Source organism: Babesia bigemina, assembly GCF_000981445.1.
Source record: "Babesia bigemina genome assembly Bbig001, chromosome : I".
NCBI classification, from domain to species: Eukaryota; Apicomplexa; class Aconoidasida; order Piroplasmida; family Babesiidae; genus Babesia; species Babesia bigemina.
The window spans coordinates 369475-395643 of record NC_027216.1 but is presented as its reverse complement, the minus strand read 5'-3'; the positions used below and the strand labels follow the sequence as shown (position 1 = coordinate 395643).

General features: G+C 51.4%; 14 protein-coding genes across 14 annotated transcripts; 7 read left to right on the top strand and 7 right to left on the bottom strand.

Moving 5' to 3' along the window:
• Positions 1-243: 243 nt before the first annotated feature.
• Positions 244-849, top strand: BBBOND_0101680 (NAC domain containing protein, putative; the record flags this gene model as incomplete). Its single annotated transcript, XM_012910571.1, has 1 exon — positions 244-849. The coding sequence occupies one exon, from the start codon at positions 244-246 to the stop codon at positions 847-849; it is 606 nt and encodes a 201-aa protein (XP_012766025.1).
• Positions 850-1591: 742 nt separating this feature from the next.
• Positions 1592-2074, top strand: BBBOND_0101670 (ribosomal protein L21, putative; the record flags this gene model as incomplete). The annotated part of the gene is made up of 1 exon (XM_012910570.1): positions 1592-2074. One exon carries the CDS (start codon positions 1592-1594, stop codon positions 2072-2074), a length of 483 nt encoding a protein of 160 aa, XP_012766024.1.
• Positions 2075-2266: 192 nt separating this feature from the next.
• BBBOND_0101660 (hypothetical protein, conserved) lies at positions 2267-3497 on the bottom strand (the record flags this gene model as incomplete). The annotated part of the gene is made up of 4 exons (XM_012910569.1): positions 2267-2761; positions 2798-2875; positions 2922-3250; positions 3287-3497. 4 exons carry the CDS (start codon positions 3495-3497, stop codon positions 2267-2269), a joined length of 1113 nt encoding a protein of 370 aa, XP_012766023.1.
• A 1240-nt stretch (positions 3498-4737) lies between these two features.
• Positions 4738-5883, bottom strand: BBBOND_0101650 (Zinc finger C-x8-C-x5-C-x3-H type domain containing protein, putative; the record flags this gene model as incomplete). Its single annotated transcript, XM_012910568.1, has 1 exon — positions 4738-5883. The coding sequence occupies one exon, from the start codon at positions 5881-5883 to the stop codon at positions 4738-4740; it is 1146 nt and encodes a 381-aa protein (XP_012766022.1).
• An 810-nt stretch (positions 5884-6693) lies between these two features.
• Positions 6694-8754, bottom strand: BBBOND_0101640 (Las1-like family protein, putative; the record flags this gene model as incomplete). The annotated part of the gene is made up of 5 exons (XM_012910567.1): positions 6694-7630; positions 7669-7895; positions 7933-8230; positions 8283-8477; positions 8516-8754. 5 exons carry the CDS (start codon positions 8752-8754, stop codon positions 6694-6696), a joined length of 1896 nt encoding a protein of 631 aa, XP_012766021.1.
• Positions 8755-9123: 369 nt separating this feature from the next.
• BBBOND_0101630 (hypothetical protein, conserved) lies at positions 9124-9982 on the top strand (the record flags this gene model as incomplete). The annotated part of the gene is made up of 5 exons (XM_012910566.1): positions 9124-9402; positions 9438-9546; positions 9585-9735; positions 9773-9863; positions 9902-9982. 5 exons carry the CDS (start codon positions 9124-9126, stop codon positions 9980-9982), a joined length of 711 nt encoding a protein of 236 aa, XP_012766020.1.
• A 408-nt stretch (positions 9983-10390) lies between these two features.
• BBBOND_0101620 (hypothetical protein) lies at positions 10391-10606 on the bottom strand (the record flags this gene model as incomplete). The annotated part of the gene is made up of 1 exon (XM_012910565.1): positions 10391-10606. One exon carries the CDS (start codon positions 10604-10606, stop codon positions 10391-10393), a length of 216 nt encoding a protein of 71 aa, XP_012766019.1.
• Positions 10607-10839: 233 nt separating this feature from the next.
• BBBOND_0101610 (ribosomal protein L7Ae family protein, putative) lies at positions 10840-11724 on the bottom strand (the record flags this gene model as incomplete). The annotated part of the gene is made up of 1 exon (XM_012910564.1): positions 10840-11724. The coding sequence occupies one exon, from the start codon at positions 11722-11724 to the stop codon at positions 10840-10842; it is 885 nt and encodes a 294-aa protein (XP_012766018.1).
• A 1203-nt stretch (positions 11725-12927) lies between these two features.
• On the top strand, positions 12928-14192 carry BBBOND_0101600 (ribosomal L18p/L5e family protein, putative; the record flags this gene model as incomplete). Its single annotated transcript, XM_012910563.1, has 3 exons — positions 12928-13000; positions 13302-14125; positions 14163-14192. 3 exons carry the CDS (start codon positions 12928-12930, stop codon positions 14190-14192), a joined length of 927 nt encoding a protein of 308 aa, XP_012766017.1.
• A 1079-nt stretch (positions 14193-15271) lies between these two features.
• On the top strand, positions 15272-18130 carry BBBOND_0101590 (hypothetical protein; the record flags this gene model as incomplete). The annotated part of the gene is made up of 1 exon (XM_012910562.1): positions 15272-18130. The coding sequence occupies one exon, from the start codon at positions 15272-15274 to the stop codon at positions 18128-18130; it is 2859 nt and encodes a 952-aa protein (XP_012766016.1).
• A 924-nt stretch (positions 18131-19054) lies between these two features.
• BBBOND_0101580 (hypothetical protein) lies at positions 19055-21454 on the top strand (the record flags this gene model as incomplete). Its single annotated transcript, XM_012910561.1, has 3 exons — positions 19055-20470; positions 20502-20961; positions 21039-21454. The coding sequence occupies 3 exons, from the start codon at positions 19055-19057 to the stop codon at positions 21452-21454; spliced, it is 2292 nt and encodes a 763-aa protein (XP_012766015.1).
• A 37-nt stretch (positions 21455-21491) lies between these two features.
• Positions 21492-21752, bottom strand: BBBOND_0101570 (hypothetical protein; the record flags this gene model as incomplete). The annotated part of the gene is made up of 1 exon (XM_012910560.1): positions 21492-21752. The coding sequence occupies one exon, from the start codon at positions 21750-21752 to the stop codon at positions 21492-21494; it is 261 nt and encodes an 86-aa protein (XP_012766014.1).
• Positions 21753-23224: 1472 nt separating this feature from the next.
• BBBOND_0101560 (hypothetical protein) lies at positions 23225-23785 on the top strand (the record flags this gene model as incomplete). The annotated part of the gene is made up of 1 exon (XM_012910559.1): positions 23225-23785. One exon carries the CDS (start codon positions 23225-23227, stop codon positions 23783-23785), a length of 561 nt encoding a protein of 186 aa, XP_012766013.1.
• An 831-nt stretch (positions 23786-24616) lies between these two features.
• BBBOND_0101550 (hypothetical protein, conserved) lies at positions 24617-26163 on the bottom strand (the record flags this gene model as incomplete). Its single annotated transcript, XM_012910558.1, has 4 exons — positions 24617-25309; positions 25434-25526; positions 25564-25752; positions 26029-26163. The coding sequence occupies 4 exons, from the start codon at positions 26161-26163 to the stop codon at positions 24617-24619; spliced, it is 1110 nt and encodes a 369-aa protein (XP_012766012.1).
• Positions 26164-26169: the final 6 nt, after the last annotated feature.

Below are 26169 nucleotides of genomic sequence, written 5' to 3'. Positions count from 1 at the left end.
GGTGCCATTTATCAGGAGCAGCGCCGCACCTTTGTTCGTAGACGTGGAGTTCCGTCTTGCCACGAGGTTTTCGCGTGGCATAAAAGACCAAACACGAGGGTGGTCGAATTTCGACTTGCAACAGCGCTGGCCAGGCACTGCGGAATCCGAGGACGCGGACCTCCACGCAGGCGAACCGGTATCTTCAGCTGAATTACGCCTCAGCACGTCTACACGCCGTGAACCGAGGCTTTTCCAACCACGATGAGTACTGAAGTTGTCGAACACGTGACGCCAGATATGCTGGCGGCGCGCGAGCGCCTGCGCGCAAGGATGGGCGTCTCCGGCACGCAGACGGGAGGCAAGGGTACCGCCAGGAGGAAGGTCAAGAAAACCAGCAAGGTTGTAGGCGACGACAAGCGCCTCCAATTCGGGCTACGTTCCATCGGCGCCGCCAACATCCCCGGCATCGAGGAGGTGCAGCTCGTCAAGGACGATGGCCACATTTTGGTCTTCAGCAACCCCAAGGTGCAAGCTGCGCCCAACGCGAACACCTATGTCATTTCTGGTTTGGCGGAGGAGCGTGAGCTTTCGCTGCCGGACATAATTCAGCAGCTTTCGGCGGCTGGATTTGGCTTGCCCTCCACCTCAAGGAAGGATGAGGACAGCGACATCCCCCAACTCGTAGAGGTATTTGACAGCGTTGCGGAGAAAGACGAGGAGCGTGAGAACAAGATTGAAGAGGTGGAAGATGATGTTGAGGAGGGTGACGACCAGACGGCAGAGGAGCCGGCGGACCAGGATGTTCAGGGAGACGAGCCAGCTACCGAGGCTCCCCCGAAGATCGAGGAGATAATCGAGGAACAATAGGCCAAGGTGTCCGAATAGGTTGCCCCTGGTCAGCGGCATTACGCGCTTGTACAAACGTCGGAGACATTGCAAGGTAAAGAGGTCGCCCGAGGCTGCTAGTGCTCGAAGGAGAATAATGGACGGTAAACTGCTTTGTGAGACGTGACTCACTAAATTTATTCACCGAAACCGTAGCTTTAGCTTGTCACACCAGCCTTATGAGCTCACTACACTTAAGTGTTCCGTACAGAGTTCGTAGCTGTGGCGCGGCTCCGGCCCGTAACGACCGTTAGACCGAATCTGTTACAGCGGACGCCTACACACTCCGCGTATATAAATGTAGAAACGCATATTGCTCGGCGAAAACTGGGAATATGGCACGGCGACTGGACCCCGAGCCCACATCTCGGCCGTCATGGGGAGCGACGGACTCCTCCCCATGAGGTTTTCCGCTCCTATCCCGCGCGAGGCTCAGCACCACCGCAGTAGATTACAGGAAACTTTTATCCACAGCGCCGCGTAAGACGACATCGGGCGCTATTTCGTCGTACTAGTGGCAGTTCAGGTAAGAGTTACACTCCTGTGAGGCTCGAGGGCCACGTTGTGGTCGCCGCTTTCTCTTTCCTCTGCCGCGAAACCGGCGGTTGACGGCATTTAAAGCTTTATTGTAGGCGCTTTGTTGTTGTATTTAGTCGTCGCTGTATCACCTCTTTGTGGAATCACATCACTCTGTGCAGACCCCAACTAACAATCGGATTTCAAAATGCCGCACTCGTACGGTAAACGCGCTCGCACACGCGACAAGTTCTCCAAGGCTTTCCGCCGCAGCGGAATGCCCTCCGTGTCACGCTACATCCAGCAGTTCCGCGTTGGTGACTACGTCGACGTCCTCTGCGACCCCTCGGTCCACAAGGGTATGCCCTACTCCTACTACCACGGCAAGACTGGAATGGTCTACAACGTCACCCCCAGGGCCCTGGGTGTCATAATCAAGAAGGTCGTCCGCGGCAAGCAGCTGCTCAAGCGCATCCACGTCAACATCGCGCACATTCGCAAGAGCCGCTGCCGCGAGGACTTCCTCAAGCGCGTCGCCGTGAACGATGAGCTGAAACGCAAGGCAAAGGCTGAGGGCAAGAAGATTACGACCAAGAGGCAGCCCGCGCCGGTGGCCCCGGGATACATCGTCGAGGCTACGCCCGACTCCATCATCGCCATGGACCCGGTACCTTTCGTCGAAAAGTACTGAGCTCTGAACTAACGACATGGTTTAATCCTGGATCTAAGTTACGTGTTACGCTGTGTCCTTTGCGCGTTGTATAGCAACAGAGCGCAGGCGCTGCCGGCAATGCGGCAGGGCGGGTAGCAACGACACATGCCGTCGTCGTCTCGCGCTGTCTCACGCCGCATCTCTAGCGGATGCGATAGAAGTGTGTGTTCTCTATACTGAAATTGGCGCCTGCAACACGTCACGAGCACCGGAGCTGGACTTACCCATGTGGTGGTAGTGGAGTTTCACGTCTAGATCGCGCGGATTATGCGCGTTGCGCCGCACCGCGATCATACCCTTGATCTTGTCCCCGAAATCTACGATGAGGTCGTCGACAAGGTAGAACACCGTCTGTTTCCAGTGAGTGGGACTCTCGCGGGGGCTGGTACTGAGGGTGATCGGTTTGTGGCACGCCGAGAAAGTCACGTCAAACCAGAAGCACAAAGCATGCACATAATCCTTGCGCTGCACAACAAGCAGGAAGTCGCTTGTGAAGTCAAGGTCCGAAAGCGAGCACGTCAGCAAATTCAGGTCCAGGATGCAGCAGGTGGTGGTGTTAAGCGTCTTCTCCTCAACGATGTCAACCAATGGCTCCTCGAGCAGGTAGTCGCGCATCAACGAAAAGTCGAAGCCGTAAGTGTCGCGCCAATAATCCAGCTTGTCGGACTACAACGAAGTTAGTGACGCCACTGGAACACCAACCTTGTACTCAGCGTCTTCTATGGCACCCACGTACAGACGTGCCCGGTCGGGGAACAGCAACCCACCCGGCTTCAACCACTGCACAACGTCAAACCGTGCGGTAATGGGCATGCACATCACACACCTTGTCACGACAGAACAGCAGCGACTCGAGCATGTTCTCGTATAGCAGAAAGTATCCCATCCACTCAGAAACGATGATGTCCACTTCCGTAACTGGCAACTCGACCTCTTCGCACTTGCCGTGCAAAAACGTCACCTTGTCAGTCGCACCGTTCTTCGCGACGATCTCCTTCGCCAGGTTAATGATGCTGCTACACTCGATAGCGTAAACGTGTTTCGCGCCCGCAGCGACGCAGAAGAGCGATAGAATCCCAGTTCCGCAACCCAAATCGAGCACGATACGATCCTGGAAGAGGTGGCGATTCTGGGTGATGGCGCGTTGGTAGGCCCCTGCCAAGAAATATAGCTAATCTCACCAACACATACCCGTCCGCACGGAATCCTTCAGCATCTCTTCGTGAATCCCGATGTAGCCGTACGAGTGGAAGTAGCTGTCTACCTGGGCTGCCGGGGCCTCCGAAGGCGCCGAGGAATCCGACGCCCCGGCCGGCAGCGTTCTGCCGGACCAGTCGCTCCCGAACTCTAGCACCTCGGCGGATGAATACATACCATATCTCAGCGGCCCTTGCGACGCCATGGCAACTATTTAAAGTTGCCCGGCGACTCGCGGCCGGAGCCGGCCCATACCGCCGCACATCGGTGGATGAAACGTTTTACACATATATTAATATTGTTGGATAACTGGAAGATAGCAATACGGACTAAAGTAACCACCGCAACGGTGGCAAACGACTAGCTAGAAATCGGAAAGCCTAGTCAGTGCGTTCTAGAGAACACGAAGCTCGCATTGATGTGGACTCGGAAAATTTGTCTCGACAGTATATGACATCGTGGTACTCCCTGCAAAGCTGGGCTTACTCACAAAGACTGCTATTTGTATTTAATAATGCACACCAAATGGGCACTGCCCAAACTGATTACCTTCGGCGGCTTGCGCAAAGCGCCGACGAAGCCAAGAAACCGCACTTTGGCAGCCAACACAGAAACCTGCGTTAAACTGACTTCCTAATACGTTTATAGAACATTACCACAAAAACGTAACCCGTTGTGGGTGCGACGGTCATCATCGCCCAACAGCACGGCGCAGACAATGAAATCCAATTCTTTACAATGACGACCATAGAACTCGTAATTTTCGAGACTCCACACAGTGTGCACAGGCCAACGCGCAAAATAGCATCGTGACACCTGAAATAATGCGCAGAGCAAGAGAAGTGAGCAAGACACGAGCTCGTCCAACCATTCTGATTTTCAGATAAAACCATCCACGGATGACAGTGAGGGCCGCCGGTCCTGAATTTGAACCGGCCGCTTGATTTCCAATTCCGAAACACAGCGCCCGTTGCAACTCCCCTCCTTGGGACAAGCTCAACAGGCGGCTCAACAAATCCGCATCAACGAGACGCACAGAGAAAGATACGAGTGTAAACCATGATGCTGCCTCAAGATTACCCAAAATGAAAATCCATAAGTCTCAAAACAGCAGTGGACCCAAAACTTCATCCACCCACATGTGAACACAGGTGGTACAACCAACTGATAAAAATGCACAATCAAAACGCCTGCTGTTCCAAGTTTGAAGACTAACAGCGGCAAAACCTTTCAAATCCAATATTGCACTCAGCTCTGAAATATTGAGCCATAAACCCATAAATCAAACCTCAAATAACATATACAACGAAAATGGCAGCGAAACTCATGCCCAATAGCGTGTGATGGGCGATAGGTCCTGATACCTCGCCATCAGCAGGACGCCGACCAGATCGCGAACCTCGAGGAGCCGCGCTACGAATAGAACCAACTGATCCACCTGTACACTAGTTTGTGGTGGGGTTCCTTTTCCGCTGGAAGCGGTCACTTGCCCTCAGCGCGTTCATAACCCTGTTCCTCAACAGGTGTACCGGCATGTTCATCGGCTGGAGCTCTGCCTCACCGTGCGCGTGCCGACAGAACCTGCCTACGCGGCAAGTCCCATTCTTCCAGTGATGGCAGGGAGTCGTCTTCCAGACGCCAATAGTTGCCTTCAGTTCCTTCTTGCCGTGCGCAAAGTTGCAGTTCGTGTTCTCGCAAACCCCACGTTGCCAGTATTTACAAATCGACGTCCTCCAGAACTCGTTGGGAGCGTTCAGCTTCACTCCCATCATCAGGGCCGCATTTTGAGTTGAAATCATTGAGTTTTCATCGTTCGCTCGCTTATAAAACATGGGTGGCTTGGCGGGTGGAGGGGGTTGTCTCGATGCCGCAGGGGATGTCTCGTTCATCGCACACGTGAGAGCCTGCTCCACCTTCGCTACCTGGAACTGTATATTACGGAGGGACTCGGTAAGTGCCTTGCAGCTGTTGCTGCGCGCGTCCGGCCAGGAGTACAGCGTCGAGCTGCTGGCAGATAGGCCAGGGGGCGCCATATCACTGATTCCCACTTCAGTAGCCGCATATGCAGCGTTCCCCGACGAAAAGTCGCACTCTGAACGGTTCGCATCATCGTAGTACGACGTCCAGTGAGTCGACAGCGACTCGAAAGTATCGCGGCTGTCATACGCCTGCTCCAGCGGATTGAACGTGGGATGGCGAAGGGCGGTATGGTTCTCGCCGAAACTGAAACGGCCGGTCTGAGATGTCCAGTCGGAATTGCTGAAATCTAACGTAGGGGTGGCGTCATCCTGCAAAGGGCCAACTAGGTTCCCCGGTGGAGGCAACGGCGAGGTGCCCGCGCGCAAACTTAAGTTTTTCAGGACATCATTTATAGTTTCATCCACCTCCTCCGAGCTCAGGCCCTCGACGTAATGACGCAGCGATGAGTAGTGTTCGTCATTCTTGCTAGAGGGCGGCTTCGAATGTGCAGAGGGCGGGGGCGACAGCTCATCCAGCAAATCGTTCAGTGTAACGGGAAGCCCGAGCGGAGTCAGGTCGTCATCGTAGTAGTCGTTGTAAGGGGTCGGGTCCGTAGGAACGCCGCCGTCCATCTTGTGACTTGCAGTGATGGTCGAAGACTCGCGGATGTGCCACTAAAACGCAATCTATTCGATGGCAGCGCCTTGCAGTTTGCTTGCCGCCAGGGGTAACACTGTGATTAAAAACCTCTGAATCGTTGGTCTACACGCACAATAGTCGGAGAAGGATGACCAAGATTCCATCTTTCGCGCCAGACTTCACCCTAGTGTGGGCGGCAGACTCCAAGTCCGCCAGGCCTTCGCAAATGTGTTAGATTTGTCACCAAGTGCGATCCCCCGTTTTATTAATCCGTCAGACATATATGCAAGTCACTGCGGCCGCAAGACAGACAACAGATCTATCAGCCCAGACATGCACGCCAACCAGTCATCGACGTCGTGGCCGGACATAAACGCGTCACGGGCCACACAGAGCAGTTGACGCAGCCAGGTCGCATATTTCGCTGAAAATTGGCATTTATCACATCTAAACACTACGAATGAGCATAAATCACCGTGGAATCCACGCCGCGGTTAGCGCGGCGTCGCAAGATTCCATCCAGTAGCCTGATCACTTCTGGCGGACGTGTCATAGATCTCTTACATGGCTTAACAGCCGTCCGCATACATTGTTATACAGATGCATCATATTGGGGACAACGGTCAGCACACTGGAGGAGTTGACGCGGCGCTGAGGTCGGGGGTCCCTTACACAGCATTCACGAAAGGCACAAGTCAGGCTGTATGGTCATTGGCATCACTATATACGGTGGGACAGTGGTGGTAGTGATCGCCGGGCACATTCTTATGCATGTTACAGGCCCGCGTATGGACGTACTTTAGCTAAGAGTAGCGTTCTCTATGGGCAAGTGACTTGATGGGTGCCGCCAACTGCCCGTATATTTGCATCAGGGCGCGTATGCCGTGGTGGTTTCCCGCCGACGGTTTGGTGGAGCGCCGCGCGGACCGCTGGAACCGGCGGCTGATTTTGCTAGGCAGGAGGACGGGGCAGCGCTCGGACGCCTCATCCAGGGCGGAGAGTACGCGCGAGTGGCATGCATGGGACTCCCCCAAACGTCTCACGGTGTGTTGGATGCGCCAACGAACGGGGTCCCAGAGAGTGCCAGGTAGCAACATTCTGTCCACAGTTGTCACGTGCACTTTCCTTTCCCCCTTTAGCGATTTTAGCCTTTTCTGGACTTCCGACGTGCTCAGGCTGGAGAACACGTATTTTTTAATCAGACCGTTTTCGAGGAATCCGGATATCCAGGCGAGCATACCCAGAGCGTGGGATAGGCGGTCAGACTCCCAGGGTTGCGGGTTCCACCGCAGCCCAGCTGGAAGCAACGTCCCGCGATACGACAGCTGCACTGCGACGTTTGGCAACAGTGCGTGTGTAGCTGCTGCAAACCGGGCAAGTCCGTTACCACAGGCCACCCAAAGTCGCTGCGCGTCGGCAGTCACGCCGCAGGCGAGGGTGCGAATGCACATCGGCAGCCGGTGGCAGTAGCGCTTGTGCTCAAACATATTGGCCCACGAGAGCATCGAAATCAGCCACGCGTTAACTCGGCGGCGAGCTGAGCCAGGCTCTGCGCTTTCCTGCTCTAGGGCTCGGCTCGCTCCAGACTGCACGCTCCGAACGCTTGTGGCAGCGGTTGAGGATAAAAACTTCGAGTATTGAGCGATGCGATCGAAATACATTGGCCGTTGCTTACGGTTTTGCTCGTCAGTCAGGCCGTCGGGGAGGTCGAACACTATGCACAGAGCTGCTGCCGCTAGCCTGGACAGCCGTTAAAGCACGCAAACTCCCTGACTCACTCTATAGCGAAGTTGAAAGGCAGATGGTCCAGGAATTCCAGCATGAACACTATAAAGACGCTGTTTGCGTCCGGCTCGAAGTGGGCGAACACAAACTCCACAAACGCTGAGACAAAGAAAGTCTGGTGGGCGCAACCGTCAGCCAGACGCCGAGCTGTACCAGCGGTTTTTACAATGACGCTCTGATACAGCGATCTGGCTTCCCAGGAATGCGCGTGGTCTACAGCCTGTACACAGCTACAAGTAAAAAAGACCTGCACGTACTTTGTATTTCCAGTGGATGCGGCGCCACATGGACAGATATGACCGCCTGGTAGCTATTGTGACCAGGCGTCGTGCTGTGATGACGGCCGAATCGAACACATGGTCCCGCCTGCACAACGCCAGACGAGCCTCAGATCCACCGCCACGATAACCTGCCCACAATACGCAAGGATCGGCGGCGTCCAAAGGTAGCTTGGTTAGCGCCGAGCTGTAGCAGCCAATTAGCAGTGACGACATGCACAGCGCGTCGTATTCCGGGTTGCTCAGCTTGAACACGATGCTCTTGTGCTGCGCCGACCTGGGAGACAGTTATACCGACGCGATTCCGCATGCGCCAAAGTGACACCTACCAGTACTTATTGTACACGTAGTTTATGGCATCGAATGCCGCGAGCCGCAGCGTGTTCAGGTCGGGGATCTCCCGATGCGAGCATTCGTTGCGCACCGTGATGATGTACTCGGGCAGTTCGCATTCCTTTGCGAGTACTCGCAAGCTGCGGGCGTACTCGCGATCCTGCTCGTGGTCTAGCAACAGGTTCACAGCGCTACATGTGCATAAAATCACTTCTGCGTGCATACGTACCGTATGACGGCCATCGCATACAGGCTGCGCAGGCCGGACTCCGACAATGAACACTGGTGATCCGCGACCACGGCGCTGATTAGCGACTCCGTCGCCGTCACCGCTGCAGGCACCTTTGCGCGAGACTTCCACACTGCGATCTTCGTTGCGATAGAGGCGTATTCCTCCGGGTGGCGTAGCCGGGAGAACACATAGGCGAACTCGTCGTACGAGTACCACCCCGTGGGCTCGAGCACCATCTACAACGACCAGTCACGACACACACATCTGTACGCATCCGAATCAATCGGACTGCCGCCAGCTGCGGAGCCCTGCTGGCGATAGCGTGGCGCTTTAGCGGAGGGTACACACCCAGCCGTAATTCACAATAATCCATGCAAGTACATCCGCGCGCCAGAAAATATTGCACTGAGCGTTGCCAATTTAGTACGTGGATGTCAACACCGCTCCAATTTACAGTTGGAATCCGCGCGGAAGGATGAACACGTAATACGCCGTAGCAGATAAATATGAACCGTTGAGCCGCGGAATCGCTGCCAAAGGGGCTAAACTTCTGCCCACAACGTCAATTCGAAGCACTAGACTACTGAAAAACGCCAGCACGCCCTATGGGTCGTTCGGGGAATTCGGCTGCCTACTTCGAGCGCACGCCGGAGGTGGACGAATTCCTCGGCGAATTCGTCCGAGTGCGCACCCGCTACCTGCTGGAAACGGCGCGGGCGGCGAAGATACTGCGCAGCAGGGCCGCCGAAGCTCCGTACCGCAGACTGTCGGAGCTTAATCCAGTAGCCAGTCACGAGGATGATGTCCCAAACGACGAGATGATCGACGCCGCACGAGAAATGGAGAAGGGCAAGTCGATAAATCTGGACGCGTTCATCCGCCTGGTTGGTTAGCTGCCGGGATAAACACAAACCCGCAGGTAGTCTCCCATCACGAGCTGTGCGATTCGTTCGACGACAACACGAATGCCGCCATACAACCCAGGCGCTTCGAGCTCTATCAAATAATGATGAACACGACTATAAAGAGTACGAAATTCAGCCAGATGTCTAAATAATCGATGCAGATCGCAAGGCCCTGAAGCTCGTTGATGCCACGGATTTGAAATCGGCACTCCGAGAGGCCGAGGAGAGACGCTACCAGCGCTTGGTTGCAGACGTCAGCAAGAAGCTAAAAAGAGACGACAAGACTTCAAGGCCGTACAGGCCACCAATCATGTGAGTGTGCTTCGAAATCGCAGTAACATCGGCGCAGCGGGGGAATAAATGCGATTGTGGGCGTTTTCCTCGTTTTCGTCGGCGCCTACTCCGTAGCGGGCGTTATCGGCGTCAAGGACGTCGTGAAGGTAAATTCTTGCTTAGATACGCCTTGATGTGCCTTCAGAGAGCTGTTATTGCAGCATTCATGGCGTCAGCGGCTCTGCTGGTTGACACCCTGCTGTTCGTTATGAGATGTGAACGGTGATGCGCATCAGTTCAGGTCTCTTTTCATTCCGCATAATAACTCGGAAGAACGAAAGTTTTTTAATCATCATTAGTCAATCACCGTTACATCGCGTCTTACTTACCAATAGTATCAGATTGCCTGAGGGGTTTCATCAAAATCAGAAACACGGACCAGGTAGTAAATCATCATGATAGGCCTCGCGGCCGCATACGCGGGCCACGAGTCGTGGAACAAAAATAGTCGGCGAAGCAACGCTGGAAATTTTGCGTTTGAAGTAGCATGTGCGAGGGGGGAACGAGGTAACTTCCACGGAAAGAAAGAACCTAACTTGACCCTCAGTTCGTATGCGCATGTACAACGGGGCGCACTCATTATTGGAACGAGGCACCTGCTTTTTCATGCAAAGTCGTCAGAGTAGAAGTATCATCACCATTCAGACCCGAAAGATGGATTGTGATACTGGTTTTCATCATTTGCGTTTTGGTACTCATATGCCCACTTCACAACATGAACAGTGCGGATCAGGCACATTCTGACGGCACTTCCTAGGCAGGTGTAATCATAGTGTAACGAATGATGAAAACTGTTGTCATCTTGTCGGCCCAACGACGCACTGGCGGCGCGGTTCCTATGTGACGTCATTATTAGCTGCACTTGGCGGAGGAAGGGCCAGCGGTTTCGGCGCCTCCTCCATGGCAGATAACAGCTGAAACAAGTATCAGATCATAACAGTCCGCACGTGCGCTGCATCGGCACAGGTCTGTGGTTTATCATCATTATTCCACAAATCGGCACGAATAACCCTCGCAAAATTACCGTTGGTCAATGAGTTATAATGTCACGCGCACCACGGGACAGGACGCACCAGAAGGCGTTTATCCGAAGGCGAGGCCCAACTTCTTCGCGTTCTCCATCGCAAGCAGCGCCTCCTTCTTCACCTGCCTGTGCTGCGATTTGACACCCATTACGTGGCCACCCCAACGGCGACGCAACTCAACGTTGTCATTGAACATCGCCGTGAACGTCTTCACCATGGCCTCAAACTCCGCCTGGTCCTCCTTGCGAATGTTGTCAATCGCAACCACAGCGGCAGTCCTCTTGTGTACAAGCTTTCCGAGCCTACTCTTGCCCTTGATGATGCAGTAAGGAACCTCCTTCTTGCGGCAAAGAGTCGGCAGCCACAGCACCAACTCAAGGGGGTCAACGTCGTGCGCGATAACCACCAACTTGGCCTTCTTGTATTCGACCAAGTTTGTCACATGGCTCAAACCGCTCTTCAACATGTACGGCTTCTTAGAGACGGCCTCCTGGCCCTGAGCAATGGCGTTGGCGTCGGCCAACAGACGGGCGGCCTTCTCCTTGCGGGTCTCGGGCTTGTACTTGTTCAGCAGCTTCAGTAATTGGTGAGCCTGGCTCTTGTCAATCGTGTAGCTGAACTGATTAATGGCCGGAGGTATCTTAAGGCGCTGCAGAAGCACGCGGCGCTGACGCTGGATGCGCACGTACTTCGGCCATTTCACGTAACGTGAAAGATTCACACGGGGGCGAATGGCACCGCCAATGTGGAAGCTCTTGGGGGCAGGGGAAAACAGGTGGTCGCGAGGCTTCGTGGGCTTGACCTGCTTCAACACCTTGGGCAGAGGCGCAACCTTCGAATCCTTCGTGGCCGATGTGCGTTTGCCAGCAGACGAGTTCATGGCGGAAGCCGCACCTTCCTCGCTGCCCTTTTTGGAGTTAGAAGCCTTAAACTGCAAAACCATGAGTCACACCCACAACAGCGCAAAGGAAAACAGACAACCACGAAAATGAACACCAACAATTATCAAAGCCCATTAAACAGGGTAAAATACATGGGTTTACTGGCACGAAGCCAACACGGCGCCCGCGCTAAAAGGCGTGGCAATATATTCCGATACACCCCCTAACACAGACGGCGACGAGCCCGCAACAAACGGCCGTAAAGGCAACTCACCATCCTGAAGGTTTCACCGGACCTACACGGTCACTCAGAAAAAAGATGTTGTGGTTCCTTTTATTCTATGAATCGAGAGCACGTCGAGATCGCACAAACGCGAGTCGCCGTGGCCCCAGTTATGGGGATCAGCCGGCGGAGTCCGGTGGAAGGCCAGCTAAATAGGACGGTCGGAAACCGACACATTTGAACTAGGCACCCAGTGTGCCTCTAAGGAAGTGCGGGATTAACGGGCAGCCTTCCGGTAAAAGCGTGCGGGGTGTCTGCTGGATTCCGCACCCATGGGCGGCCAGAGCCCAAAGCGCGCAAATGGTATCGTATTGTTATTCCGTGCTTTTCACAGCTGTAACTAGATATTGTGTGTTACGGGCGCCGATGACTATTCCGGTGAACCCACCAGTAACACGTGCTTTAGAACCGAGGAGCCACGTCTTAATCACAGCTGCTTTAAACTGAAGCTAAATAGCACACATACAGATGAACCTGCATCTCAGGATCAAAAAGAGCTCCTCCGCCGCGTATTAGTGGCATGGCGGTCTTGCTGCTGGCGGTATTCTTGTGGCCAAGAATCAGCGCCGAAGGCAAGTCTATTCGACATCGGTGTACTCAAACTTCTATACACACGTGACGCCGTAGAATAATACATCAGCAAAATGTCTCTGCCTCTAGCCCGCATTAATCCTGGTCTACGCCGTCGGGGTTCGGAGGCTTGGACCCGCCCCCCATTTTAACAATCATCTGTCAAAGCATCCGCGGACGGGCTACTAAGCGAATTCACACCCAATTCCTAGCGCACCGAATTGACGAACGCAAAGGAACTGTAATCGGGGAACATATCTGCTACCAAGGTACGTCCGCAGCCCACCGCGGCGGGAAACCCACAGGCGGCATCGCCCACGCCGGAAACCGGCCGTACAAAGCCACCGTATATTAGTACAAACCCCACCCAATATACACTTAAAGTCGTATATCTAATCCTTCCGCAGCAATCATGGCGTTCATCCGCGTGCTCAAGAGCAAGGCCTACTTCAAGAGGTACCAGGTCAAGTACCGCAGGCGAAGAGGTGAGTTGACACCTAATACTGCCCACGCAGATGCCCCGGAATGGCACGGGGTTATTGCGACGGGCGTACAATGACAGACGTACTATAACCGAGGTGCGCCTAGACGTAACTCGACCTGTCGTCCGTGACAATCGCTTCCGTGCCTGGCGTGGCCTCCGCATATGACATCCAACTTACGTTTAACCAAGGGGGTGTGCCCGCTCAGTGCCGTAGGGAAGCATATTTGCTCGGAGCGAGCAACCGTGTTGCCAGACGTCAGCGCTCTGTGAAATTATTTCGTAACACCACTCATGCCACGCAGAGGGGAAGACGGACTACTACTGCCGCAGGCGTATGGTCCTGCAGGACAAGAACAAGTACGCATCGCCCAAGTACCGTTTTGTTGTGCGTTTCACCAACAAGCGCATCATATGCCAAATCATCTCCGCGACCATCGTCGGTGACAAGGTGCACGCCTCGGCTGACTCGTCCGAGCTCAAGCACTACGGTGTCAAAGTCGGGTTGACTAACTACGCGGCCGCATACTGCACCGGGCTCCTGCTGGCTCGCAGGCTCCTCGCGCAGCTCAAACTTGACACCCAATTCATCGGAAAGGAGGAGGCTGATGGTGAATCCTTCCACATCGAGGAGGAAGACCACGAAACGAGGCCGTTCAAGGCCTTGCTCGATGTCGGCATCAAGATTGTCACCACCGGAAACAAGGCTTTCGGCGCCCTTAAGGGAGCGTGCGACGGTGGACTCCACATCCCCCACAGCGAAAAGAGGTTCCCGGGTTACACTGTAGGAGACGACAAGCAGTCGAACTACGATGCAGAGGCGCACCGCGACCGCATTATGGGTGTACATGTGGCGAACTACATGCGCGAAATGAAGGAGGAGGACCCTGAGAAGTACCAGAAGCACTTCGCCGCTTTCCTCAGAGAGGGAATCAACGAGGACAACCTCGAGGACATGTATGTCCGCGCACACGCCGCAATTCGCCAAAACCCAATCATCCAGAAGGAGAAGAAGCCGGCGCCGTCCAGGACGATCAAGGGACACACTGTCATCACCGCCGAAGGAAAGACATACGTTCGCAACAAGAAGATCACCAAGGAACAGCGCAGAGAGAGGGTCAGGCAGAAGGTAGGAAATCACCAGTTGTTCCATCATGCTATAACAGATGCTCATGTGCGTCCAAGGTCAGGAATAAGCGTACTAACACAACCGACCTTAATTATAAGGCAATTATGCATATGTATACAAGCGTTAAATAACTGCTGGGAGGGTATGTGATGATATTTGTCCGTGTTTCAACTGAGCAGTGACGAAACATTATATAACGGCTGAACCCTACCCCCTATGTACAATTGTTGTATAGGCACGCTGAATACACAACGTTAAACCACACTGATTCGGTTGACGCCACAGTTTACAATAGTTATTTTCTGTTGTTCACCGCCATAGGGTCCCGCTTAGCGGCTGCGGACGTGTTAGCCAGTTTTGTGCTGACCAGTGTTCAGTACGGCGTGCCCAAACTTTAAACAGACAGCGATGCTTGACTTTATTATAATATGTTGTAATGATGCTATGATGGTCTTTGTTTCAAGTTGTATGGCAACGCATCTGGAAGCGTTTGCCCCTGTCAGCCGCGGCCGCTAACTCGGCTCAATACCTGCACGGTGCCTGTTCCACCTCGTGGTGCTACCGTGCTACGCTGGTTTCATACGTGGCTGCGTCCATCCAGCTTGGTTGGAAGGGTGCTGTAAAGTGACCTGATCGTTTGTTGAACTCATGCCCCTCACAAAATGAGGTGACGCCGTGATATCCCATCTTTGGACAGTTTCCCATCACTATCTGTTGGTCGATGATTCGTATCTCACAATTATTATAATATTTTCGCAGGTTGGTATCTATGATCTGTGGCCCTCGTGTTCAGTGGTATGGTACGATGAAGCGCCTAGACACATGCTGCCTGCGCCTCAATGTCGATACATTTTGTTATGGCATACATGAATAATTTTACAAAGATTAAAGTGTAAGCGGTGCTATCATATATATATATATATATATATATATATATACTTCAATTTTTGTTTTTCTCTTCGAAATTTTCGGTGAAAATTCCTATATATCTTTGTGTTGACGGCTATGGGGTGTCATATTTCCTTCGTTGCAAAGAAAAGTATTCATAATTGTGTTCATTTTACTTTCTATATACGTGAGGTTCGTTCTTCCGAAGCATTTTGCAGTTGGCGCAGTTGAAATCCATGTTATGAGGAATCGAAAAACATGGAGGTATTCAACACCAGGCAATACATATTGACATTTTGCGCAATATTACTCCATTATGTTACAAGTACCAACGCCCTTATTTGTGACTTTGGAAGCGCATATGGAAACGTTAGCAACAATGCTCTAGTTATGTGCCATATGGACCTTGACAAGCACAAGACCGCAACTGTGGTATGCCCACGCCTGGTCAACGGCGTCGAATATGTGGTGCATCCCCAGCCAACTTCTGAAGATAACGCACATGTCAACACGTACGTGGGTGGGGAAGGCACGTTCACTTCCATGCCTTTTTCGGATGTGGTGCGATCTGAATCAGGGCATAATTTCGTATGGTTGGAATCCACACGATCACTCACGATTATGCGTTTCAACAAACCAAATGATGAACTGGTTGCCATCACCGAGCACAGCTCTACCTTCATTTGTGGACCGCGAGATTTGGTGCTGAGCGATGAATTGCAGCGCCACCTTGAAAGCCTCAATGGCGCCCGTTCTCTAAAGCTTCCTTGGGCATCATCCACTCCTTTGACGCAAGAAATAGCCAAGATTGGGAAGGGTTTGGGTATATTCGTTCTCTACAGAGGTCGCGGGCATCTACCACTTCAGGGCTGCGGTAGCCGCCCCTCGAGACTATTCGCTCCGGATAATGAAGTTACTGTGGATTCCGAAACTGGAATGCGTTCATGCGTTGCCGAAGCTATGTCGAAATCACCCATTGGTTTTGTTTGCGAAGGCAGAATTGAACCCGAGGATTGCATGAAGTCCCTGATTGACGACAAAGGCAAAGTTGTAACTGCTCCTCGGCCACGTCCTTATTGGGATTTTGGATATTATAGACCTTGGGTGGTAGCGAAATACTTCTCTGACGTGGCACTAACGCCATTCAGGGGAGAATGCAGGTGTGTCGATCCCGAAACAGGTGACATAAAGGCCAAGATACAGATCCGCCAGAATAGCGAACATGTCTGTGACATTTCCAGAATGATCGTTCGAAACCGTTCGCAGCCTATCAGAGGTCCGTGGTGCTCGGTGGTACTTCATCCGGGGAGCACCTTGACCATAAGATTTCCAACAGTGGATGGCGCCGCGGATTACGATAATTCCATGCTTCGTACATCTTCGCGACAGACGTCTATCAATGAATATGAAACTGAATTCTTGCCGAAGGACTTGAAAACGGTGAGGCAAATAAACACGTATAGAGGGGTTAATGTTTATGACGAAGTATCATATCAAGAGGTCCTTGTTGGCGATGCCATCGAGTTGGATGTGTCCCAGATGCACCGGGGAGAAGTGACGCTAAAGTACCACGTTGACAAACCTCTCACATTACGAAGCGGATTCAACTCATTCTTATACCACTGGACGTTGAAATCTAAAAACGAGAATCTTGCAAAGAAGATACAGGCCACCGTAAATGTGTCATTCGCGTTGACTCATGAACACGAAATCTTTGGTTGCGACTCTCGACAAACGAAGCTATTCAACGAAGATATCAGTCGCCAGCATTGTTCAACGAAAAGGATGGGGAATGGCATAGGTGACACTTACGAATGCCTCCTCCATAACAAAGCACATATACATCAGGCTGGAATTTACTGCAGGCCGGAAGAGAGGTTGTTACCGGGCAACTGTCAATATACAGGATACGACCTCCACTCCAATCGGATCATGTCATTTCCTGAAACTGTGCGAAGTATTACTCCCCAACCCATTACAGGATTCCAAGTGCTAAACATGGATATACAGAATATTCCTGTCAGTTATGCTTGTGTATGTGTCAATGAACATGGATACGAGACCTCCAGACTTACTGTGGAGTCGAGCTGCGAGGAAAGTCGTACGTTTACAGTTCGCCGTATAAATGGGTTGCAAAAGATCCTCCCCTATGTATCTCTGCGATTGAATATCGGATTAATACTTGAAGGGCACAGATCAGGAATGTTTATCACGTTGCAGCACGTATCGAAAAAGACCATTAAACTACATGTGGGCACAAAATTGTTATTGCGTTGTGCTCTTGATACCGCGCTGCAAAACGTTTCAAATGATACAATAAGTCCAACTGCGTGGCTTCCTAAATTGCATGGAAAATACCATTATAATGCCATCGTGACATTCCGCGGGCTTGAGCTTATTACGAGATCGCACAATGATGTCATAGCTGGTTCACATGGCGGGTTTTCTGTTTTGTTCAACGATGACCACTCATCAGCCCATCAAGCTTTGATATTAGAATTACGTAGAAACGCCATCTTGATTTCCAAGGACCCAGTTCACAAAAAAAACGTGCCGATGAGATTTGTCTGCGGCAAGGCGCCCCAACTATCGGATTCATCGGCCGTCTCCGATTATGCGTTACATTCAGACGCATCTGTGCAGTCTACTTCTAATATCACAGATGTGGCAGGAAAATACACCTGGAATATTGTTAAAGTCAACGTCGAGACCACTGACCCGTACATTCAAGGCTGCGGAGTTACCTACGAATTGGATGAGCTGTTCAAGCCCGAGACACCCAAACTCTACGACTCTTATAGACAACGTAAATCTGGTTGCAAAATAGACATTCAGGCTGCGGGCGAGGCAGCATTCTACTGCCCAGCACCGTACGTCCTGGACCCACCCAACTGCTTCTACCAAGTCTCGGTGAACGGTGAAGTGAAGAACCTCAGCAACATCAGCAAGTCGTTGGTACCATCTCGAACTAATCACTTTGTCACACTGAAGTTCGACAGTGCTCGTATAGGACCCGGGGAGACCCTGCGCCAGTCGCCGCCACTTGAATGCCGGTGCGTCACTACCAAGGGCATCGTCTTATCCACCATCCAAATCGAGAATTACTACGCCAAGTAATTGGTGACTATGGTGTGATAACTTGTTTGGCAATTAGCCACTGTAATCGTCATACGTCACGTTGGTCGATCTGCTGGGTTGTGTCTTCAGTGAGAGCATTGCTTTGTGAAGAGTGTGGTAATTGTAATTGCCAGTCTAACGACATATTCTTGTGTTGTCGTGGATTTTTGTAACTAGTGTGAACGGCCGTGGACCCGGTGAAGATTGTGCTGTGGAATTACATGTCACCACACCTTAGTTGTGCATTGTTTACCGCAGGCATCAGGAAGATGCAACTTAGAGGTTTGCATCGCTGCTCGCATTTTGAAACCTCTACAATGCCCTTAACACACGACAAAGAGCAATACGTGGTACCTAGAATGGGACTTCACTGACGCCCCCAATTTGGGTGAGCAACTGCTGCGGCGGTGCCTGAGCACGTTGGTCGACCTCTGGGAGTGGCGGCTAGACCGTGTGGCTTTCACCCTATATAGGCGAATCTCGGTGAATATTTGCCTATGTATGAGTTAATCTTCAGGGTGGTGGCATTTATTGTCAGCATCGTGATAAGCCTCGAAGTCGTAACCCCAGACTGCACCCCAGCAGAGCCCTTGAGGGGCGCCCCGCAAACATAGCTACCCACTCATTCGTAACCCCTAGAAGGTTGCAACGAGCGTGCACACAATACAATCTTACGTGAAGCATTGGCGTTCCTCTCGCTTAAAATCAGGTGAGTCTATTTTAATACTTATCATGCTGGCGCAGTAACTAGACGATACATCTGTCAGCGGTGAATACGACGTGTTTTGAGGGCGGCGAGCTTCAGGAACACGTTTCGAGAGCACACGTCGACGACAGTCTGTCTTTCGTTTGAACAAAACCATTTAGCTATACATCCGTGGCCAATTATTTCGCATCACTACGTTTGAATCGATTGCGTGCGAGATGGCGGATTCAACTGGAGAAGACAAGCCAACCCACCTGGCAACGACAGTTTCTGTCGGTAAGGGTGAGGAAGGAAATGAAGGTATCTATGGGACATACAAGGATAGCACAAAAATGGAACATAAGGGCGCTAATGTTGGCAAAATGGGTTCACAAGCAGCCGTTACAAGCGACATACTCGCGTCACAAGAAGCGGGTGCAAGCGGCATACTCGCGCCACAAGCAGCGGGTATAAGAGACATACTCGCGTCACTAGCAGCGGGTGCAAGCGGCACACTCTCGTCACAAGAAGCGGGTATAAGAGACATACTCGCGTCACTAGCAGCGGGTATAAGAGACATACTCGCGTCACAAGAAGCGGTTAGAAGAGACATACTCGCGTCACAAGCAGCGGCAACAAGCGGCACACTCGCGCCACAAGCAGCGGGTGCAAGCGGCACACTCTCGCCACAAGCAGCGGGTGCAAGCGGCACACTCTCGTCACAAGAAGCGGGTATAAGAGACATACTCGCGTCACTAGCAGCGGGTATAAGAGACATACTCGCGTCACAAGCAGCGGTTAGAAGAGACATACTCGCGTCACAAGCAGCGGCAACAAGCGGCACACTCGCGCCACAAGCAGCGTGTAGAAGCTGCATACTCGCGTCACAAGCAGCGGTAACAAGCGGCACACTCGCGCCACAAGCAGCGTGTAGAAGCTGCATACTCGCGTCACAAGCAGCGGCAACAAGCTGCATACCCGCGCCACAAGCAGCGTGTAGAAGCTGCATACTCGCGTCACAAGAAGCGGGTATAAGAGACATACTCGCGTCACTAGCAGCGGGTATAAGAGACATACTCGCGTCACAAGAAGCGGTTAGAAGAGACATACTCGCGTCACAAGCAGCGGCAACAAGCGGCACACTCGCGCCACAAGCAGCGGGTGCAAGCGGCACACTCTCGTCACAAGAAGCGGGTATAAGAGACATACTCGCGTCACTAGCAGCGGGTATAAGAGACATACTCGCGTCACTAGCAGCGGTTAGAAGAGACATACTCGCGTCACAAGCAGCGGTTAGAAGAGACATACTCGCGTCACAAGCAGCGGCAACAAGCGGCACACTCGCGCCACAAGCAGCGTGTAGAAGCTGCATACTCGCGTCACAAGCAGCGGCAACAAGCGGCACACTCGCGCCACAAGCAGCGTGTAGAAGCTGCATACTCGCGTCACAAGAAGCGGTTATAAGAGACATACTCGCGTCACTAGCAGCGGGTATAAGAGACATACTCGCGTCACAAGAAGCGGTTAGAAGAGACATACTCGCGTCACAAGCAGCTGGTGCATGCGAGATACTCGCGTCACAAGAAGCGGCAACAAGCTGCATACCCGCGCCACAAGCAGCGGGTATAAGAGACATACTCGCGTCACAAGAAGCGGTTAGAAGAGACATACTCGCGTCACAAGCAGCGTATCAAGGCCGAGCATTCCCGTCCCAAGAAGCTGTTGCAGGCCGCGCATTCCCATCCCAAGAAGCTGTTGCAGGCCGCGCATTCCCGTCACAAGCAGCGTATCAAGGCAGCGCATTCCCGTCACAAGCAGCTGTTGCAAGCCGCGCATTCCCGTCACAAGCAGCGTATCAAGGCAGCGCATTCCCGTCACAAGAGGCTGTTGCACCCCCCCAATTCATTCCACAAGCAGCGTATCAAGGCAGCGCATTCCCGTCACAAGCAGCGTATCAAGGCAGCGCATTCCCGTCACAAGCAGCTGTTGCAAGCCGCGCATTCCCGTCACAAGAGGCTGTTGCACCCCCCCAATTCATTCCACAAGCAGCGTATCAAGGCAGCGCATTCCCGTCACAAGCAGCGTATCAAGGCCGCGCATTCCCGTCACAAGAGGCTGTTGCACCCTTCCCATTCTTTCCACAAGAGTCGGTTGCAGGCCGCGCATTTCCGTCACAAAATCCTGTTTCTGGCCGCGCATTTCCGTCACAAGAAGCTGTTGCAGGCCGCGCATTCCCGTCACAAGCAGCGTATGAAGTCAGCCCATTCTCGTCACAAGAAGCTGCTACAGGCGACATACTCGCGTCAAACGAAGCGGTTAGAGGCGACACAATCTCGCCAGAAGCAGCGGGTAGCGGCGCCGGCAAAGATGATTCAGAAGCAGGATATAAGGATAAATGTCGTAAAACTTTGCGTAAATTCCGGAAGCCTATAAAGAAACGTTTCCGTTTTCGTAGTGAGTATGACCGCAACTCTAGCAGCACTTCTGAGAGTTGCGGTAGTAGAAATATGGAACAGGTTATCATTGACACTGCCAAATATGCCGAAGACATAAGCACTTTTGTCAAGCATATTGCGGAGAATCTAGACCGGATGATTCATTTTGGACCTCCCCCCCCAAAAGCACCATTCAGAACGTGACAAAAACGACAATGCGCGTGAAGACGTGGAACAGAGTTCAAACGACACGTTCAGTGCAGGCAGTGAGGATGGTACAGAGGATCTTCCGCCTGAAGACCATAATTCTGAGAGTGAAGGAGGCTTGTAAATAGCTCTTTGTACCCGCGGGAATCGCCACGTGAAGGTGGCAGCGTGGGCACGAACTATGCGACAGCCTGGCTGAAGAAAAGACGGGGACTACGTTCACGCAGTGCTTCCTACCCTCCTTGTGCACTTCACCCTTGCTGTACACGCTTACATCCAGTAATAACAAGCGCATATCACCTAAGCAGCAACTAGAAAGTAATGTAATACATGAATGCGTCGGTTTATTTGTTTATGCTCTGGTCTGGCGATCGCTAAAGTCGGCAGCACGACAACGCCTTGTAAGATTCGGTGACGCGTCCGCCAGATGAATGTACGGAATGCGAATGATTGTTTGAGTACCCACGTGATGTGATATGTCGTGTCTCTTGAGGAATCGGTATGAATCTACTGCATCTTAATCCTACACCGTGGTTCACACAGACCGTTGTTAGACCATTAGCGTGGTATATGGGTGCGGCGGAAACGTGGCAGCCTGAACTGGAAGCATGACCTTCAATTGAAATCCAAATGAGCTCACATTGGTATGGGCAAACGATATATGTCAATGTGTACAACTGCGGTTCAGGAATCCCGCCGTGGAAGATTGCGTCAAATTTCGAGATTCCCTCAGGCTTTATAGAACGTCGCATAGGAGCTGCAATGTTCCGCAATTAACACCTACTAGTAGAGCCGTACGATTAGGTTACAAACCAACAAACTATTCCCCCAAGAATACACATGTGAAGGACGCACATACACACAAGATCGTACGCATACACACAGCAGTACCTAAACTAATTGTGCACTAGACTCTGCAGCAACCGCCGATCACCGCTGATATGATGCCTGATTTATAGGGAAGGCGACCAACGGTGCCATCGTCTGAAGTTGTTACATGCCAAGAAACCTTAGGAATCGCAGTTGCCGCAATCACCTAAAGCACAAAACAATTACGATACGCACGTTAGACAGTAGAAGAATCGTCTGACTCCGTCACCGAATGATTGCGAGGTCGATCAACAGCGTGTAACGCGCGACTCCATAAGCGCAGCAACACACCACTTGCAACATTGTTGAAATATCTACACATTGTGACACATTGATTCAACATGCAGAGCTACTGTATACGCCCTTTTTGGCTAAAACTTATGCACGTCTATCACTCGCGCTTTACATAGTACATGCCACGCTTATTGTCTAGAACTGGCTGCGATACGGCACTTGGGTCGCCGTTGCTTTGCCTAGGTCTGCCTCGTTCGCATTAAGAAGAATTCGCATACCGTGCTAAAGCGCATATGTATTAGAAGGCAACAACACTTGTCTTGTCCTTCCCCGCTATTACGACATTACCTCCATTCAGTGTTCCTATTACATACGCGGGATCTTCGCGACGCAATTAGTAGATAGGCACGATATTCACACGATTTCATTACAATAATTGCGTAATTTAACTAACCCTTCAAAATGGTATACAATTCGTTGACCAATGTCCCTCGCAACGTGAAGGAAGCCATTGACTGGTTGGTGGCCGTGAGGGGAGATGGTGCTAAAAGAAACGTAGCAGCATTGGGTGCCGCACTCATCAGTTCCCTGGCAGACAAAACTGTTGACAAGATGGAGATGCGAGATCTTTAGGATGTAAAAAGCGTTTCAAAGGAGTTCCTGATGCAACTGGAGGTTCACCACCATCCATATGTAAAGGAGCTGTTGACACGATACAATGTGGCTATGGATAGCAACCTCGGTTTTTTCGACAGGGCATTTAAGGATATTGCCATAAGTGATTACGAGAATGTCTTACAGACTCAGAGTATTGAACCTGAAACCATCGCAAAGAACCTTGGTAAAGTTGTTCATAGTACCGAGAAGTTCTTGGACTACATTAAAAGGACACGCCGCTATAATCGTACCTACAGCTTACAGGCGACGTGGGCTTCCTCGTGCACGCATGACCCAGAAGTTTGCGCAGTGGTTCTCGTAGGCATTGCACCTATGTTGTATGCAGGCCTGCGTTGTTTGATTGATGCGGCTGCAGATGCATTTATGGAAGGACCGGCTTCTATTCAGGAGCACAGTTTGATAAGTGTTTTGGAAACTCTGGGTTACGAGGGGCAACCAAAGCGTGGTAAGGTGCGTAGTTCAGATATACGCAGTGCGTTGAGCGATGTGAACAAAGATGTATTGAACGTGCTCTACGACCTCGCTGGCTTCTGGGCTTTCTACTGAGTAGAGCATACAATAGCTGGATAAGCCGCCACGCGTTGATTCTGAGCCCGCAGCACCAGTGGGTTGGCATCTCTTCACCACTCACGAAACACTCCAAGTTTTTGAAATGCAGTTTTAGCAAGCTTTGTGGATACGGTCTTCGTCCACTGCACTGGCGTCAAAAACAACTATGGGCGTCTCGCGAATCGAGCTCGTGACGCAATTAGACCTGCGTTCATGCAGCTCCATACAACTAAATGTCTGCATACCCGACTCCATGTGGCAACGGAAAGTTCATTAACAAAGCTGAGCACTCCTCCACAACCCCTTGGGCGAACGAGATATCAATAACGCTTGGCGTAGCTTGTTAGCATAGCAGTTGCGAAAATACACGGCCCCGTTAGGTGCACAGCATCTTGATGCTTAGACCTAGTATGACTTGACAGCTTAATATTTGGTCTTATTAACTTTCATGAATCAACATCCTGACATTTGGTGCAGAACATGCAGTGATGGTGTTACCGCGTATCGATGTGAAGTTTGCGTTTTTGAGCTCTGTATCGCCCGCTTGCCATCACAAGTGGTATGGTGATAAACGGCAATGCTCGAGCAGTGTTTATACGAGTGACGTCCGAGATAACTGGTAACTAGGTGGCGCATACCGAAAACCGGTACCCAAGGCGGAAAAGGAGTGACATTCTGCCACCATATATCACCCTATATATCAGGCATGTCAATCGAGTAATGGCCAACCGGAGCTGAATGTGCAGCCTTGTATACAAGTTGAACTACATTATAATGGGTTTGACATTGTAAGTAGCGTGACGGCTGCCACTTTTATATGCTCATTTGTCACGATTCGTGTGAGTGGAGTGCTATAGCGAGCTCTGAAAGCGCCTCCCGTTCTTCTTGATCGCTAACACGTCCCAGGCTATCTTTGCTGCCAGAACTCTGGCATTGGTAGTTGTACTGCACTTTTTTCAAAAAAGGCAAGCCCACCGCATGGGAGCGTATCTTGTTCATAAGTGACAAATAGTTGCCTGCCTTTCGTGCCGTAACTGCACGGTAAGATTCAATTCCGGGTGTTAAATCCGTGTCATCACTCCCAATTGCTGGTACATGGCTGTCCAGGTCCACAACAACCCTTCCTTTAGCGTTCACTTTTATACCCTCAATAAACTTATCGCTAACCATATCGTATCGCAAAAGGTCGACGTCTGTACCGATTGGAGTCTCATAATTCATTCTAAAATTTGTACATTGTGGATGTAACTGATGGATTTTCTCAGGTTGTGTAACATCTGGAGACTGTAAAACTCGGGTTAATGAATTTTTGACTGCATTTAATTTGTGTAATCCTTCAAGAAAATCTTCGCCCCGATCACAGTCTAACGTGGTGTCTCCGTGATCCTCCACCCACAACGAGTCGTCTTCTTTCCCTTTGGTGTTGATTTTGTTAAGTTTGTTGTATAGATCTCGTTGGAAGCTTGCCATGTAAGTCTTAGCAGATGGCATTGCCCCAAAGCCAGCTGGCATGTTGAAAACCTGTAAACAGTGAAGACGGCCGCGCAATCTCTAACGTTCGATTTGTGTGATCGTGCTTAGCAATATGCCTTAAACACAACGTAGTTCAACACTGCAGTAATGCATACCTAGTCACCCAACTAACCTTTTGCTTCAATATCTCAAGCCGCTTTGCCTCCTTAAATTTCGCGTGTTTTTGAACCAACCGCTCGGCCTTTTCGCCGCCTAATTGCTCATACTGCCACTTATATAAGCTTAATGCGGATAATACTTACATCTATACGCTGTGGTGACGCTCGAAGATAATGTAACAGTGCATCCATAACAGATGAAACCGAGGAAATCTCCTTAAGTGATGATTGTGGCACCACTAAATCCGAACCTTGCATGTATATTTTGCAAATGGAATAGACTCCAATGAGAACGGCGGTAACGTCACTGAGATCAGGAAGATCCCTCTCTACCTGCGTGGAATATACACAGACATGCGGATGTTTTGGCACCAGTGTTTTTCCCGAGCCTCCAGCCACGGTTACGCGAAATTACATTGTAAGCGTGAATGCCACTCGATTTGTACCTGGCATGAAAACGGTTACAGAAGCTATGCTTCAAGCGATAACTAAGAATTCGAGCAGGAACAGAACAGCTGGATACACTTGCACAAATTACAAATAACACACAAACATGTGCATCTATATCTCCCGCAAGATTAAATGGAACAATTGCTTCTTCAGACTTACTTGTTGGTACCTCCTGCATCTGACACGTTTGATGCATCCACGGCATATCTGTGCCTCGGGCACTCCGAAGAAGTTTCGCAATTTTTTGGCCGACTTCATAACATTATTTGGCATCGATTCTACCGGGGGTATCATGCTGGA